The sequence below is a fragment of the Pseudochaenichthys georgianus genome, chromosome 7 (assembly GCF_902827115.2).
Source record: "Pseudochaenichthys georgianus chromosome 7, fPseGeo1.2, whole genome shotgun sequence".
Lineage (NCBI taxonomy): Eukaryota > Metazoa > Chordata > Actinopteri > Perciformes > Channichthyidae > Pseudochaenichthys > Pseudochaenichthys georgianus.
In genome coordinates, this window is record NC_047509.1 from 44066897 (window position 1) to 44085933 (window position 19037).

At 43.1% G+C, this 19037-nt stretch overlaps 1 protein-coding gene across 1 annotated transcript in view; it reads right to left on the bottom strand.

The window, feature by feature from the left end:
* Positions 1-19037, bottom strand: part of plcg2 (phospholipase C, gamma 2) — a 63625-nt gene that overhangs the window by 12602 nt on the left and 31986 nt on the right. The window contains 7 exon segments of the mRNA XM_034088158.2: positions 8857-8959; positions 9140-9312; positions 12017-12089; positions 12180-12276; positions 16643-16752; positions 16856-16924; positions 17720-17900. Coding sequence (XP_033944049.1) covers positions 8857-8959; positions 9140-9312; positions 12017-12089; positions 12180-12276; positions 16643-16752; positions 16856-16924; positions 17720-17900 — 806 coding nt within the window.

Sequence of the window (19037 nt, forward strand, 5' to 3'; positions counted from 1 at the left end):
GGTGATCTCTGGGCCCATAGATCGCGGCCTCCGTTACGGGTAATATAGCACTAAAAACATTACACAGGAAGCATGGCAATATATGTAATGTATGTAAGTTTGTCTGTCTCTGTTTCCTTGTTTCATGTTAAAAGTGTTCCCCTTTCCCCATGTCTGTGGCTGTTGATTGTGTGCACCTGGTGCCCTGTGTTGTCTCCTCCCCCCCACCTGTATCGAATTGCTGATTAGTGTGTGTATTTAGGGTCTGTTGCCCTGTCTGGTTGAGGCTGGTAGTGTGGGTGAGATCCTGGTGGCTGCAGGCTGGGCCCACGTGAGCAGCAGCAGCAGGATTGAGGCTGTGTGTATTGTGTTCATGCTGTAATAAATGCCCACACCGGGTTATATTTGGGACGTGCTGCCTCTGCCTCCTTGCTTGGTCTGGGCCGCTCAATTGTCAGCTTCACAATTGGTGTCAGAAGTGGGATTCGACCAAGTGAGGAGGTGAGAGTGATGGAGGAACTGAGGGAGATGATGAGGTCACTCCTGCAGCTTCAGGCAGCCGATGAGCAGCAGTTCGCACGGGAAGAGGAACGGAGACTCCGGAGGCAGGACGGCAGATTGGCTGGAGGCTCGACGGGCGCTGGCTCTGCCGCTGAGGCATCAGAGATCCTGGCGGAGAACCAGAGATTGGTGCAAGAGCAGAAAGAGGAGCAGCTCTGGTTACAGAGGGAAGGAGAGAGGAAGTTAGAAGCGTTGAGAACGGTTGGAAAGATGGCGGTGCACACTCAGATGAATAGCAAGCCAAGGAAACCTGAGGAAAGGAGTCGCAGCTTTTGATAATTGCTAAAACTCCGGAGTTCGTCCGGGAGGTGATGGGTTCCAGCGCCGGTGCGGGCAGCGGGTAGTTCCACATTTACCGGCACCTCCGACGCAGGAAGAAGCGGGAAAAACTGAAGCGCAAAATGCGGATGGCAAAGATAGCCGAGAAGGTCCTTCAGGAGAGAGAGCGCTTCAGACAGCAGAACCAGCAGGAGCGCATGGAGAGGAAGAAAGGGAAGCTTCTTTTCGACTTCACGGCCCCCCCTGAGGAAGCCAAGATTCCTAAGACATTGTATTTCCTGGGGAGAGGGGTAAGGAAATGTAACAGAGGTGATCTCTGGGCCCATAGATCTCGGCCTCCGTTACGGGTAATATAGCACTAAAAACATTGCACAGGAAGCATGGGAATATATGTAATTTATGTAACTAGTTTGTCTGTCTCTGTTTCCTGGTTTCATGTTAAAAGTGTTCCCCTTTCCCCATGTCTGTGGCTGTTGATTGTGTGCACCTGGTGCCCTGTGTTGTCTCCTCCCCCCCACCTGTGTCGAATTGCTGATTAGTGTGTGTATTTAGGGTCTGTTGCCCTGTCTGTTTTGTGTGTGAGATCCTGGTGGCTGCAGGCTGGGCCCACGTGAACAGCAGCAGCAGGATTGAGGCTGTGTGTATTGTGTTCATGCTGCCTCTGCCTCCTTGCTTGGTCTGGGCCGCTCAATTGTCAGCTTCACAAGGAGCCTCATCAGGAAGAACTGCAAAACGGTTCGATGTCTCCAGACGAGGCCATGGTGTCACTGCAGCAGAGCAGTTCCTTCCGCCACAAACTACCTCGGACCAGGATGGCTGCACCGCACAGTGGGACCGATTTGGTGTGGAAGTAAGAGTTGGGGCCTTGGGTCTGGCTCCCGTTCCCGTTCGAGCCCAGTCAGTACCTGGGTGCGCAGGGGCCACCGCCGGAGGAATGACATTGCACGGCTCCATGGCTCCAACAGTAGTAGCGACACCTGATTCGGTCACGTTGGATAGTCTATCCTCCACAGCTACCGGGCTCTCCGTCTTTGGATCAGGAACAGCACCAGCATTGGTTGTTGACAGCCATGGAAGGGTATCCGCACCAGCATTGGTTGTTGACAGCCATGGAAGGGTATCCGCACCAGCATTGGTTGTTGACTTAATTTTTCCGTTTTCCCGGACTTCTTTCTCCAGCCTGTGAATGTTACCCTCCAGTCGTGAGTACGCAATATGACAGTTCTCACACACAGCCATGCTTGTAACTGCGAGCGTCTTTACTACATCTATTTTTAAGACTTAAAACAAATGCTCCACAGAGATGGTGAGCACATTAATAGGCTTTCCCACCATTCCATAATCAAAAGATGGCGACACGAGTGAATGCTGCGAACGCAGATCTCCTAGAAATTAAGGATGCTTTTTCCAGTATTACCAAGGATATAAGTGACTTAAATAAGACCCGAAAGGATGACAGCATAACAATTAAAAAACTGCTGGAAACGATCGGAAGCATGGAGAGGATAATGAACGAAAAAGACGAGAAGATTGTCACGCTGGAGAGAAGGATCGAGGAGCTTGAACAACACACCCGAAAAGAGGATGTTATCGTGACCGGATTAAAAATCATAAAACCATATTCCCAGGTAGTGAAAGGCGATTCTGCGCCTTCTACAGAGCATGATTCGGTCGAAACACAGGTGCTCGAGGCACATAACGATCGTGGCGTGTACCTGAAGTCTGAGGAGATTGAGATCTGCCACTCACTTGGGAAGCCGTCGGAAAGTGGATTCCATGGCAGGGGCGGACTGGGGGGAAAAAGTGGCCCGGGGATTAATTGACAGACAGGCCCACTTAATGCGCGGCATGTATCGGCCGGCCAGCGACGAAAGTATGTTACTTAACAAAAAACCCTATGCATTTTGTGTTATTTTGGACAATTATTCATATAGTAATCACATTACCTGAGCCCTTGAGTTGCCTAGAGCAAAAATAGTTACGGCATATATTTAGTGATTTTAATATTAACAGATCATTGATGCAATAACATTTTGACCCAATTTGCCTGACTTGACACATGGAATAAAACATGGGCGACGTACGAAGCATCCTCAATGTGGGTGAGACCATTTAACAGGGGGTGTGGGCAGGTGATGGACCTCACCTCCTCTAGGGGGGTCCGGGGGCAAGCTCCCCCGGGAAGATTTTTTTTTAAATGTCGAAGTTAAATGCATCAATCTGGTCCATTTTGAGAGCAAAATTAGGGACTAAATCTATGGCAGTCAGTAGGGGCTTGGACTGTGAGCCGTAGGGTCGCCGGTTCAAGTCCCGGACCAGACCTATTTGGAGTGTGGACTTCTACTTGGAGAGGTCCCAGTTCACCTCCTGCCCTGCCGTGGTGCCCTTGAGCAAGAAACCAGACAAGGCTGTACCTTTAGTAATGAATATTACATGTTGTGAGGAAATCTTTCCACCAATAATTCCAATAAGTAATCCAAAATGTATTCACTTCAGGTTTACGAAAGTAACTGTAATCAGATTACTCGTTTTTCAAATGTAACACGAGCTGAATACAGTTACTTGATTTTTGTATTCTGATTACGTAACGCCGTTACATGTATTCCGTTACAACCCAACCCTGGCCACACCCCACTGGGCTGGGCTGGGCCGGAACACTTACAAATGTGGGCCAGTAGGATTTAGGTAAGCAAACAACAACAAAAAAGGGAGTGGCCGGAACACTTACACATGTGGGCCGGTAGGATTTAGGCAAAAAAAAAAGATTTTTTTTTTTTTTGTTGGCCCTCCGGCCCACACACAGCACCGGCCCACCGGGGAAACTCCCGGTATTCCCGATGGCCAGTCCGCCCCTGTTCCAAGGTGATCACAACACTTGTGAGCAGAAAGACAAAAGCTCGTATCATGATAAACGCCAAGAAACTGAAAGGGACCGGAATCTACATTAACGAGCACCTCACGAAAAGGAACGCGGATATCGCAAGAACTGCGAGAGACCTGAGGAAGAGGAACAACATCGAGGCTACCTGGACCAGGGACTGTCAAATATTCATCAAAACAAACGAAGGAAAAGTATCGATTGTGAAGGACAGTGAGGACTTCTATCTATATTTTAATGAACTCTGAGGATAAGAATATTACTCCCGCTAAAGTATTGACAAATAATGCAATTACATCTATGCGCTATTTTCCCTCACTTCATTCATTAAGCGTGAGTCAAAAGTTCCATCGGCCACTCGATAATAATCCGTTATATTCAGTTTTGTATTTTGTCCTGTGAGTTAAAATCAATCCTCTGTATTGTATGATCAGTCATGAACTTACCTCCGTGTGCACCATGGACTCAAATCACCCGTCCGTGACCACCGTGACCGGAGTGAACTCTAAGGATCTACATCTCTAAGACAGAACTGCTTCGACTCCCACCTTGACCCAGACTCTACTTTCTTCAGGAATCTTACCAACAACTGCTGCTACTACAGCGAAACACTTTTGAACTTAGAACTTAAAGCTATTCATGGTTTTTCATTAATACACTTTAATGCCCGTAGCCTTAATGCAAATAGTGACAAAATCAAACTATATCTTCAACTCATAAATAGATCTTTTGACATCATTGCAGAGACCTGGCAAACTGACTCAAACACTGTTGACCATTCTTTAACCGATTATGTGGTTTTCATATGAATCGCAAACTCCAGAGAGGTGGTTTCACTGTTTGTTAAAAACACACTTTCTGCGACTGGTAGAAAGTCTTTCTCTCTGCTGCAACAACCTCCTTGAATCTGTCACCGTAGACATTGAGCTGAATTAAAGAATAGAATTAAAGACCTTTATGTGTGTGGAGATTTCAACGTTACTTTATTAAAATACAACTCGCTCCAACAGGCGAGACACTTGATGGATATGTGTTCTTCTCTCGGGCTTCTCCCTCTAATAACCAAACCAACCAGGTTAACTAGCACTACTGAAACCTTATTGATAACATTTTCACTAACGTCCTTAAACGGAACGTCATAGTGGGGCCCTCATCACTGATGTCAGTGATCACCTGCCAATATTCACAATTTGCGGAAAAGAACCTGTAAATAACAAAGAACAAAAGACATACATAACTAAGCGGACATTAAATGACAGTTCTCTAAATAAATTAAATATTAACTTAAAAAATGAAAAATGGCAAGAAGTATTTGAGATTCAAGGTGTAAACAAATCCTATAATGAGTTTGTAAGGATTTTCATGTAAAACATGAACGAATGTTGTCCATATTAAAATGAAGATTGGCAACAGGAATAATAATGACTCAAACCCTGGTTCACTCGTGGACTGAAAAACGCTTGCTGTAAGAAAAACAGGGCATTTTTTAAAAGTAAAAGCACTGAAGATGAAAGTCGTTATAAATTGTATAAAAACAAATTGGCTACAATCCTTAGAAACTGTGAAAAACGATACTTCTCTGAAACATTAGAAAATGCCATAGGAGATATGAAAACCACTTGGAAGCTAACACATAATAATTAAGAAGAAAATAACTGACAACAGAAACGAATTCAAGACATTTCAAACCGAATGAAAAACCCCAACGGATGTTGCAAATAGCTTTAATGAGTTGCTTACTGAAAGTGGCCCCTGAGGGACACCAGCCCAGCTGCATCTAAAGAGGATGACTTTCTGAAGAGCTGCAGCCAACAGAGTGTGTTCCTGAACCCAATTACAGAAAATGAACTGCTTGATATTGTTAATACTCAACACAGTAAAGCGTCCAAAGATTATTTAGGACTTAGTCTGAATATTGTTAAACAAGTCGCACCAAACATTGTAGCCCCCCTAGTAAATATATGCAATAAATCGTTCCAACAAGGTATTTTTCCCAATGAAATGAAAATCTCGAAGGTCATTCCGGTTTTCAAATCTGGTGATAAATCTAGTTTTAATAATTATAGACCCATTTCTTTACGACCACAATTCTCAAAGATCCTGGAAAAAGTCTTTAACAACCGTCTGGAGTCCTTCCTCAGCACAGTTAATATACTATGCCCCAGCCAATATGGATTTCAGAAGAAGCACTCTACTTCTTCAGCAGTAATTGAACTGGTTGAAGAAATTACCAACAATATTGAGGAAAAAATGATGACAGCTGGTATATTCATGGACCTTAAAAAGGCTGAGCCATCCTAATAATAATAATAATAATATATTTGATTTATAAGCGCACTTTTCATTTGCGTAAACAAAACTCAAAGTGCTAACAAAACTCAAAGTGCTAATCCTACTGCACACATTAGAACTTTATGGAACAAAGGGGTCGAGCCAAAGAATGGGTCAAGAGTTATCTGATAAATAGGCTACAATATGTGGACATAGACGAGGCCAAATCAAACAATCTTCCTATAACATGTGGAGTCCCTCAAGGATCAATGTTAGGTCAAAACTGTTCCTGATTTATATTAATGACATTATCAACACCTCAGACATGTTAAAAATCATGCTGTTTGCCGATGATACCACCATTCTCTGCTCCCATGTGATCTTGTTAAAATTGTTACTGCAGAATTAGAAATACTATGTAACTGGTTTGCAGTTAATAAATTATCCCTTAATGTGGCCAAAACAAATGACATGTTGTTCAAAAGAAAGTCTGAGAGTAGAAATGACTGCATTATACGGATTTGCAATACTGAGATAGAGAAAGTTAGTGCATGTACTATTAGGACTCATTGTTGATGAAAAACTCAACTGGAAGCACCATATAAATGATGTACAAACTAAACTGTCGAACACAACAGGTATTTTGTATCGTACTGAGAACATTCTCCAGGGAAAAATACTCAGAACTCTTTATAACAGAGAATTTCTCCCTTATCTTTATTACTGCTCCGAAATACAGTATGGGGAAACACGTACGCAACAAATCTACAAAAAATAATAACATCTAAAAAAAAAGTATTACGAATAGTCTGTGGTGTTGGTAAATATGAACACACAACTCCCGTATTTAAAAAACTCAATCTATTCAAATGTGTTACTAAAGTAAAAACTATTATATTTGCAGATTACTCCAGCTAACAAGTATTTGATATTCCCAGTATTACTTATATATGCATTTACTTTTTTCTTGCCCTAATTTTTTATTTATTTTTTTCCTTCAGTTTTCATTAGTTTTCTTTATTTCTTCGTACTCCTTCATTTCTATACGTTTTTGATGAAATAAAAGCCATTATGATATTGATGCTACTGATGACGCACGGGAGCTACTCCCCATCAGCTGCTTCAGCCCTCTGCTAATGTTGTTCATGTGTGTATGAATTATACGTTACCATACGTAGTAACAACGGTTCCTGTGGAGCATCGAGCTCAGGGGTCAGAGGCTCGGGACATTGGAATGTAACTACATGTACACGTGTGTCTAAACTAGGAACACGGTTTCTACTAAGTTAGGAGGTGGCATAGAGTTTTGAAAGATAAGACCAAGTGTTGCTCTAAAACAAATAACAACATCTATTAATAATCATAACGATAGAACGCTACAATGCTTCATATCTAAAGTTACAACGAGCTTTAGGTTTCAACTGTTTGCTCTGGAGCACATTCTGTGACCCAGCTGGGGCCCGCTCACACCGTCATGGTCAGTGTGTGTGTGTGTGTGTGTGTGTGTGTGTGTGTGTGTGTGTGTGTGTGTGTGTGTGTGTGTGTGTGTGTGTGTGTGTGTCTGTGTGTGTGTGTGTGTGTGTGTGGCTGTCTGTGTGTGTGTGTGTGTGTGTGTGTCTGTGTGTGTTCAGTGTGTGTGTGTGTGTGTGTGTCTGTGTGTGTTCAGTGTGTGTGTGTCTGTGTGTGTTCAGTGTGTGTCTGTGTGTGTGTTCAGTGTGTGTCTGTCTGTGTGTGTTCAGTGTGTGTCTGTCTGTGTGTGTTCAGTGTGTGTCTGTCTGTGTGTGTTCAGTGTGTGTTCAGTGTGTGTCTGTCTGTGTGTGTTCAGTGTGTGTGTGTGTCTGTGTGTGTTCAGTGTGTGTTCAGTGTGTGTCTGTCTGTGTGTGTTCAGTGTGTGTCTGTCTGTGTGTGTTCAGTATGTGTTCAGTGTGTGTCTGTCTGTGTCCAGTGTGTGTCTGTCTGTGTGTGTTCAGTGTGTGTTCAGTGTGTGTTCAGTGTGTGTGTGTGTGTGTGTGTGTGTGTGTGTGTCTGTGTGTGTGTTCAGTGTGTGTGTGTCTGTCTGTGTGTGTTCAGTGTGTGTCTGTCTGTGTGTGTTCAGTGTGTGTCTGTCTGTGTGTGTTCAGTGTGTGTCTGTAGTGTGTGTCTGTCTGTGTGTTTCTCTGTGTGTATTTCTATGTGTGTGTTTCTCTGTGTGTGTTCAGTGTGTGTGTGTGTGTGTATGTATGTGTGTGTTTCTCTGTGTGTGTTCAGAGTGTGTTTCTCTGTGTGTGTTCAGTGTGTGTTTCTTTGTGTGTTTCTCTGTGTGTGTTCAGTGTGTGTCTGTTTGTGTGTTTCTCTGTGTGTGTGTGTGTGTGTGTGTGTGTGTGTGTGTGTGTGTGTGTGTGTGTGTGTGTGTGTGTGTGTGTGTGTGTGTGTGTGTGTGTCTCTGTGTGTGTTTCTCTGTGTGTGTGTCTCTGTGTGTTCAGAGTGTGTTTCTTTGTGTGTTTCTCTGTGTGTGTTCAGAGTGTGTTTATTTGTGTGTTTCTCTTTGTGTGTTCAGTGTGTGTCTGTTTGTGTGTTTCTCTGTGTGTGTTCCGAGTGTGTTTCTCTGTGTGTTCAGAGTGTGTTTCTTTGTGTGTGTTCAGTGTGTGTTCAGTGTGTGTGTGTCTGTCTGTGTGTGTTCAGAGTGTGTTTCTCTGTGTGTGTTCAGTGTGTGTCTGTGTGTTTCTCTGTGTGTGTCTGTGTGTTTCTCTGTGTGTGTTTCTCAGTGTGTGTTCAGTGTGTGTTCAGTGTGTGTCTGTCTGTGTGTTTCTCTGTGTGTGTTCAGTGTGTGTCTGTCTGTGTGTTTCTCTGTGTGTGTTCAGTGTGTGTCTGTCTGTGTGTGTTCAGTGTGTGTTTCTCTGTGTGTTTACCAAAGCGGTCCTTCTCCTTGCTGCGTGGCTGACAGTAGACCACCATGTCTGACATCTCCATGGCGACCTCCGCCTTCTTCTCTACTTCCTCCTGCTGTCTGATCTGAGATTGGACAAACAAATGGACATGTCCTGTTGGCACAGTGGGGCTGACAGACATCAGTCTGTGGGTACACGGGATGTAGTATATCTCAATCATATCTGTCTGGAGATGTGGTATGATGCTCCACCCTCTCTGCGAGCTGTTATATAATAACATGTTCTTGTACTCTGAGATCCTCACCTCCTGCTCCCTGTTGTACTGCTTGCTCATCTCTCTCTGCGTGATGTCCCAGGCCACCTGGTACCACTCGAACAGCTCCTCCAGAGAGCTAGCTGACAGGTCGAACTGCAAGCTGTCCTGGTCCACGTCCTGCAGCGTCAGCACGTTGGACTTCCCGTTCTTACCGCTCCTCACTGGAGACAAGGGGGCTCAGTGAGGGAGGGCAGAAGCATCGCTCCCACACTGAAACACTGAGATGTTGACTTGTGTATCATTAGGTCATTAGGTTAGTTTAAATAATATTACGTTTCAATAAAAAAATATTAGGTTAAATGTAATATTATTGCTTTTAACTAACCTAATACAGTTATGTGAAATCTGTTGACATATTACATTTAAAGTAAATGTTTCTATTTTTCAGTGTGCATATTTTAATAGATAATGCATATTCAAATCCCATTGTTAAAATGTGTAAGATCTTGTACTTGAGTAAAAGTAGAAGTACCAGAGTGTAGGAATACTCTGTTACAAGTAAAAGTCCTGCATTCAAAATGTTACTCAACTGAAAGTAGAAAAGTATTAGCTGTATATATATATATCAGTGGTGAACCGTCAGGACCTTCAAGGTATTCAGAGAATACCCTGGAACACTCAGATAAAACAAACAAAACATCGATTTGATTATATAAATAAAATGTATATAAAATGAATAAATGAGAATTGTATCTGTGTTGGTGATCTGTAATATTACAGTGTTACGTTGATTTGTGTGTCCTTCTCGGACCATGCACTACGCATTTCAGTGGTTTTGTGTTAGAAAAGAAAGCAACCAATCAGCTCTCGTTCTGGGTCTCTGGGTAGAATATCCTTCAACAAGGTATTCTACATCCTTGATCGGATGCCCTGGCCGTTGCACTGAATGAGAGCGTACGTTTGGACTGACAGTTTGATCAACCAATCATTGATTTGTAGCCAATGGGCGTATTCTTTCAGAGTTCCCCTCGGTTCCAGGGTGTTCTAGAAGGCCCGCTAGTTAACTGGCTCGAGACAGAGGATCTAGAATGCGACGAAGCAATTCATGCCGTTTTATTGTTTTTATCGTTGAAATGACAAGTGCAACAGGTGAAGATGAAGTTGTTGCGGAATTGTTGTGAGTTCCCTTTTCAAGACGACAATTCAGTGAAAAGACGGATATTATAACGCCGGGGGGGCGGCGGCAGGGGGTGTGTGTCTACAGAAGGTCCAGTTGTGATAGACACGGTTCACCACTGATATATATATATATAATATATATATACTTAAAGTACCAAAAGTAAAAGTAGTCATTGTGCAGATTGGTCCATTTCAGAATAATATATATATGTTTTATAATGATTGATCATGAAAGTGTTCTCAAAGCTGGTGAAGGTGCAGCTAGTCTGAAGTACTTTGTAGGCTGCAGGGTAGCTGGTGGATTTACTCCAGGTGGAACTAAAGTCTGATTCAACACTTGATTATATTTCACATCATTCATCCACATCTGTACAGTAACTAAAGGTATTAAATACATGTAGTGGAGTAAAAGTACACAATTTACCTGAAAAGTCTCTGAAATGGTTAATTAGTACAGTACTTTGGTAAACGTACTTAGTTACTTTACACCACTGGATTTAGTTGACTTGTTAAAACCACAAGGAAGCCACATTAGTGATTGCAGCACATGCAGCACTCCAAATGCAAAGTGCTAATTCAAAATGGGGAGGAAAAAGTACCAATTTCTATTGGCTGAGCGAATTGCAAACCACGCCCCGTAAAAATGTTAAACAGTTTTGTGAAGCCGCCATTGTATTTGCTGGCATTAGCATTATTAGCATTAGCCCCGCGCACCAACGGAGAGAAGATAACTTATGGAAATACAAAAGAAAACATGGAAGCGGTGGAGATGAGGAGGTGTCGGCGTTCTGGCGATTTACTCGGGGACTTCGGGTGGCAGTATACGCCGTGAAGAAGTGACCTCAGCGGCTTCATTTGCGTAATCTTCCCTCAGGGAACTTATTCCGGTGTGAACACGATCTGTACTTAGTGCCATAGGGGCACTTAGTACAGCAAAGTACTTCGTGTGAAAGCGGCTCGAACTGCAATATGGGGATCAAATCTTCACAACTTGTTGATGTAAAACATCTGTAAGTACCCCTTCTAAAAAAACTGAAATTGTTTTGGGAGACTTAGCCGACACATGCAGCGGCGTCACAGTGAGGTGTTTCTGTTTCCTTCAGGAAAGCTAAAGTGATGAAAGGATGTATTAAAGTAGTGACACAAGAATGTATAAGTGTAACAAACTGGCGGTAATGCAGATATGATATTTATATAGCATTTTAATCATAGTTTTACCGGTTAATTGACTAGTCTTTGGTGGGAAACAGTGCGTCACCAGCTAGATGATATGGACGTATGCCTGGTGTGTAACCACCTGTAGCTAAACTGGGATTTGTGTATTGAGATGAATATCATCATTCAATGTGTTTAGCGGGTTAATTCAAAGTGGACTTTTATTTTAATTAATTAATAAAGCAATGTGCCTGCAATAGGCAGTGAGGATACATTTTCCAACTTTATTTAATTTTTAGAAGGACATAAAGACTTGTTTGACAAATAAAATGGTAAGATGTATACATGAGTTTAGTTTAATTTACACCAGGTGCAGTAACATTTGTTTTATTTGTCAGTTAGTTGGTTTGCTTATTGTATATTGTTTGTTTGTTTTTTGTCTTTTTATTTTGTTGGTTTGTAAACCTTGCAAAGCTCTGTGTATGTACTAGGAACAGCACCAGTGTAGTGTAGCGAGGATAGTGAGAACATATGCTTGTACCCACGGGAGTGTGTGAATGTAAAGCATGCACGAGACACTCCATAACTCACAGTGTTGGACGTTGCACTTGGAGATGTCCACCACTCCCTTACACAGTTCCCCCAGTGGGTTGTCTTCCATGTCCTGTTTTAATCCATGTCACAAACACACACAGATTATTTTCAGTGTGCAGATAGACCTGGGTTTAAACTGTGAGCTGAACTCTACTCTCACCTGTTCTCTGGTGTCAGGTCTGCTGTTGTTGGATACTTCCTCTACATAGTTAGATGGAAAGTACTGCTGCAGCCTTCTACCTAAATCGCCTTTCCACCTGCAGGGAGTGAAATAAGGAGGAAGTGCAAATGAAAATGCATTACACAGGGGTATAAAGTTAATTCCTAAAATGTGGCAAAACTCATAACTGACACTAAAAAAACTGAAACATTTACTTTAATTAGAATAATAATGTATTACGTTAACACATTTCACATAACTGTATTAGGTTAGTTCAGGGGTCTGCAACCCGCGGCTCCAGGGTCTGCAACCCGCGGCTCCGGAGCCGCATGCGGCTCTTTAATACCCCTTTCACACCAACGAGTTTTCAGCTGGAGCCTGAAAAGTGCCAGTTTTTCCTGTTCACACCGCAGCGGCTCTTAGCTCCGGAATCCGGTTCACTTCAAGCTCCAAAGAATGGTCGGTCTAGAGCAGTGGTTCTCAAAGTGGGGGGCGCAGAGGCATGCCAGGGGGGGCGCGAGAGACCAGGAGGAAAAATGGTTATAACATTTTTTTTTTTTTAAAGATTAAAAAAAAAAATTCATATTTTCAAAAATTATTGATTAGTAAATAATATGATACAGTACAGTACTATTACGTCTGTGTGTGTGGAACGAGCCATTTTGTGTGCGCGAGAGAGAGAGAGAGAGAGAGAGAGAGAGAGAGAGAGAGAGAGAGAGAGAGAGAGAGAGAGACCGCGCACCGGTACCGGAGATCATTGTTGTTAGCTTCTGGTGCTAGCGAGCTACGCTAACGGATATAAGGAGTTTTTTCAACAACAAAGTGGAGGAGAGTCCTCTCCTGTCAGACTGAGAGACTCAGTGAACTAAAGGACTCTCAGTGTGATCTCAGTGGGTCTCAAACGTTTTGGTCACCATTAATGTAAACAATTATTTCCGAGGCACACATTTATATGATCATTATAGTTATAAAAAAATAAGAGAATAAATGAAAAACAGCTATGAAATACTATATGACAGTAAAACAAGAATAAAGTTTAAAAGGGTGATTTGTAAAATATCCATAAAGAAAAAGTAAATATGTTTACAGTTCTATTTCAAATGGGTGTTGAGAGATGTATCCATTGATCTCCTAATGTTGCTCTCAAAGTGCACCAGATTGATGCTTTCAACTTCAATATTTAAAAATAAATCTTCCCGGGGGAGCATGCCCCTGGACCCCCCTATGTGGGGTCCACACACCACCTATAAAAAATAGCACTTTACTCCTGCTTACACCTATATGCTGTGAGCTGATTATCTAGCCTTCATTGTAACAGTCACACTGTGTATTTGCGTGGGGAGTGTTGCAGTAGAACATTCCTCTGTAGCGCCCGGTACATTAATGGGAAACCCTAAAAGTTTGAGCACCCTCTATGAAACGTCAAGCTACCACACAGCAACCCCAAAAGAAATCTCTGGCGCCGCCACTGAGCCTGACTTGTGTTGGGGGGGCCAGACCTTTTTTTTTATCCAAAGGGGGGGCCTGACAGAAAAAGTTTGAGAACCACTGGTCTAGAGGCAAGAGCTTTGGAGCTAAGAGGTGGCGTCGCTTACGTCTCTCTTACGTCGAGGCGTGCAGGAAACTAAACCCACCTCCCCTGAACACGGGTCGACTGTCATGCCTGCCTACAAGCAGTGTGCTTATAAACACACTTTATAAAGTCAGGCAACACTAACCAGGCTTCATGTGATTCTGTTTATTTGTGCCTTACTTTGACCATCCGTTCACTGTTATCGATCATTGTGGAGAGAGGCAGACGTTTTGTTTTGTATTATAGCAGCTATCGGATGGAATCAATACATGGGCTGCACAGGTTGTCGTGTCCGACTATCACAAGTAGAATCATAATAAAAATACGCCAGTAAAATGTGCCTGAAGAAAACGGTTTATGCCACAATAGGATAGCAATAGCAAGTAGTCAGTTTAGCTTTGGTTGCTATGCTAACATCACCCATTTTAAACCAGAGAAACTTTCATAACAGCGTTGTGATGCCAATTCAGACTGACACCATAGGCGGCGCGTGAGGCTCAGGTTTGGGAAGGCTAAATAACTTTTTTTACCTGACGCTGCCCGCCTCCGGCGTGTATAGAAAAGATATCAACTCAGTGACCAATCAGAGCTCAGTGTGCACAGTTTAAATCTATCATGTCTTATTACAGGATAAAGGAAATACAGTTTAAACTGCCATATGCAGAGAAGACGCCGACGTGTCGCACTTATCATTCATATCACATCATCCATCAGATCATCGATCATATAATATAATAATATATCATATGTCCTTATCTGACTCAGCTTCTCGAGCCGTATCTGGCCGTGCAACACCTAGGCTACATTGTCACATACTGTATGCAGAAGTATTATTTTAAGCAACACATTAGGTTGACGAAACACTCGACTCAAATGTAATTAAAGTCAGGTCCACTCGTGTCTTATGGGGCAGTATCATAAAACTGTTGTACGCTTTCAAACACTCGGTAGTTTATTTATTTTTTAACCAGTTGTTCTGTATTCACCTTGCAGGTGCAGCTCTGTGGCTTGTATCCTGGATTATATGTCATGGATGTTTAAAGCTCATTATGTGTCTAACCTTAGTTTACTTTTCATTAATGAAGTATGACGCTGCGCTGTCGGTACACTTGTCCCTGTTTGTGATTGGTCAAATGTTGCTAACCCCGCCCCTTTCACGTGAACGCGCTCTCAGCTGGAGAGAGAAACCCTGGCTTGATTTACCGAGTTGATAACCAGTGTCGTAGGACCGCTCGTTTGTTAGGGTTAGTTAAGATAACTCAAACATATCCAGGGTCTGTTGAACTGGCTTCGTAGTACAGTTTACTGGTGGCTGCATAGCAGCGCTAATGTCAAAGACACAAACATTATATATTTATTTTACCAGGATGCAGTGAAGCCTACAGTACCCGCCGCCCCTGACTGACACACATTCACTTAAAGGGAACTGGGGACATGTATCAGCTGCTTGTGTGAGTCGGACAGTGAATACTTTAGAGCGGCCGCTGCAGTGCGAGCTAACCGGGAGCTAACGGGAGAATAAACTCCCGTGGAAGAGCAGCACTGCAGCGGTCGGTAAATGCTGCAGAAACACATTAATAAACAATGAACCACGGCACTCTGGAGAAAAGTATAAGGTTGGAGAAGTCGTTATTCAATTTATTCTGGCTTCGTGTGATTAAAAGCAACACGATCATCGACCCGACGCAGTTCCCCGTTGTTGTTGTGAACGCCGTAACGCCGTTGGGGAGCAAATCAGCGATGTAGACGGTGACGTCATGACGCAGCAGCAGCAGGACTAGTCGGGCTCTGGGCGGTGTGAACAGAGCGGGAGCAGAAAAGGGAAACCGGAGCTGAACCAGAAAAGCTCTAGCTCGGAGATAGAAAGGGAAAAGTGCTGGTGTGAAAGCCGCATAAGCCCTCTGCTCTGGCTCCCTTGAGCTTGGACAAAAATAAGAAGGAAATCAAATTAAAATATTTGTAGGACTATTTATATTTAATTGCATGGTTGAAACATTTGGTATCTTGTATTTTGAGGTGATACTGTGACACAGAAATAAACAACGGTTTTAAATTAGATCAACTAAAATATGCGTCACATCCTGCTACGGTCCCGCGCCAGCGCCTTTTCTTGCAGGCGAATAACCTGACCCCCGGCTCGATGAGCGAACTATGGATACATCAAAGAAAAGAAAAGTATCGGAGGAACACAGAGGGTTTAATTCTGCGTGGTTAGAGTTATCTGCTTTCACAGCACACGATGCTGGTTTACCGGTATGTTTGATATGTGGAGAGAAGTGGTCAAAGGTGCTGCAGCCTTTACGTATTGGAGGAAGAACACAGGAGAGGAAGACAGCTGACGATCTTCAGTCATCAGTAAACTCTTTTTAGGGTGCAAGCTATATGTTTTACTTATTTTAAAGTGGGCCCTATATTCATTTTCTTCAAATGTGCAGAGGACTACCCAAGTGCTGTGTTGATTTATTTTAAAGTAGGCCTGTGTATTTGTTGTTATTCTCCTTATAAGAGTTCTTTGTTTATTATTAGAGGTAAACAGTTTTCTATAATGTAGTAGATATTAAATTAAAAAACTGTAGTTTTTGTCTATGATATAACAATATATACAACTTTATAAGCTATCAAGCTATCAAATATGTTTTGGGGCTCCAGACAAAAAAAAAATGGTGGATAAGGGGGCAAAATGGCTCTTTTGGTCCAAAAGGTTGCAGACCCCTAGGTTAGTTGAAAACAATAATAATATATAATAAGTTGAACCTAATATTTTTTATTTAAACTTGATATTATTGCTTTCTACTAACCTAGTGCAGTTATGTGAGATCTGTTGACATAACACATATTAAACTCTATGTTTCAGTTTTTCCAGTGGACTGGAGTCTTTTTATGGACTCACCATCCATCGCCAGACTTGGACACATTGTGTATCAAAGCTCCTTCACTGAAGCTGAGCTCATCCGTCTTCTTAGCCTGGTAGCTGTACACAGCCCTGACTGTACTCTGAGGCTAAAGGACACAAACACACACAGCAAAGAAAGTCTTCATGAAGGGAAAACTGCCCAGGACAACACAAATGCAAAGCAGGAAGTGTATGGTGGTGCATACACACCAGTGAGGGCTCAATCTCGTTGGGTTCCACGTATGTCTTCTCGTCATACAGGGACGCACAGCCTTTCTCCTGCGTTAGCACACAGAGATGGGTTAAGAGACATACATTGAGCCGGTATTGGCCTTCATTTTACATTATCATGGCTAAAACAACAATCCCCATGAAGGCGATTTAAGGATGCATTGGTGACTATTTTGGAAGAGAAACAACATGTTAACAGGCCTGCGTATAATGGCAGGCATATTCTTATTTGTATGTATTTGTATCCATACAGTTGGAACCAAGAATGAAAATGTCAGTCGTTAAAATTAAAATATCTTAAAAACTATGGAATGGATCACCATGACATATGAGCACCACCAGCAAGCAGCTCGACAGTTTTGGTTTGAGTGAAATGTCTCCATAATTATTATACACATCTTGATGTGTATGTTTCAGCCTCAGCTGTACTGTGTGTTAAATGATAAAAGATACTTCACCAAGAAAACCCAAACATTACAATATTACAGATAAACATCACGATGTCAACATTTTCATTGTGAGCATGTTAGCATGCTGGTGTTAGCATTTAGCTCAACATACTGCTGCATTGAGGTACAGCGTCACAGAGACGCTAACATAGCTACACTTAAACAGACCTCGGCCCAAATCTCCCTAAAACAAAGATAATTCTATGAGAAATAAGATTAACAGAAAACAAAATATCTGCCATCACATCACAGATCTTGTCATTTATATAAACTCTCCGTTTAAAATAAAATGTTAAGGATTCTGTCGAAAATACGTTGAAATGGTTTCGACTTCACAATAAGAACGATGGAATGAATTTGTTCTGATCTGTTGGTTAAGGGTTTGGTAACTCACTGTGCTGAATTGATCCACCAGATTGGGGCTAACTGGGTAACGTAGTTTTATCTTCCGGTACAGCGGCTTCTTCTTGAAGTAGTTCACCAGCTCCACGAGGCTCTCAAACTCTGTGGTGGTTCCCAGCAGGTACATGTTGCCCTCCTTCTGGATACGACAGTGTTTCACTTTACCGTCACCTCTGAAAGAGAGAGAGAGGATTAACACACACACACACACACACACACACACACACACACACACACACACACACACACACACACACACACACACACACACACACACACACACACACACACACACACACACACACACACACACACACACACACACACACACACACACACACACACACACACACACACACACACACACACACACACACACCACACACACACACGCACAGTCAGATCTTGTACTTAAAGCTCACCTATTATGCTATATCTCTGGCACAAAATATTTAAATGTTATTTTCGGATCCTGAACGAGACCGCCGCCAGAGCGCGTCTCCCCGTTACCTGCAGAAGGAAGCCATGCACGCAATGCAGCCCCGCTCTCTCTAAATCCAGGCGACTTTCTGCCACTTTCCTCCGTGGTGCAGTGCTGATCGTTTCGCCACAGAGGAAAGCACTTCACAAATTGCAGTACCCATAAGGAGCTGTACAAATACCGCAGTGTTAGCGTGGCTGTGTCTTTAGTTGAAAGCCCAGTGGCGATCTGCTCATCTCTCATCGAAATAATATGCTACAAAGGGGCGGACTGGCCATCTGTGTGTTGAACCTTCCTGTCGGCTCCCAGACCGTAGTCGAGGAAACAGGGGGGATGACTCTGTCGTTTCCCATGGCAGAAGCAACAAGCTTCAGGTTGTGGTGGCAGTTACGGGACATCATTCACTGTGTCATATAGTGTGTGTTGCAACCCGGACCGGTTAGTGAGGGTACCGGGGTTCGGGGTTATTCATGCTAGCTGGTTACACAGAGCAGCACATGTACTCACGTCTTATGGATTAATGAATAATAAAGTGTGTAAATCCATTCTGAATGCACCGCCTCTGACTCCCGGTCATCGGCTCTACACTGGTGACCCTGACGTTTTCGTGAAAGTTTCCGAAGACTCAATGAACATGGCTGATCGCGAGCCATCTTAGCTAATGGAGAAAATGCTGAATCTGCTGGGGGTGGGGGGGAAGATCCCCGGATTTTGTTCATGGAGACGTTCCTGCGCAACTTGCCTTCCCGGGTTCAGACGGCGCTGGCCAACACGTCCATTACGGAGCCCCGTGCCTTGGCTGAAGAGGCCGACCGTTTTTTCCTGGCTA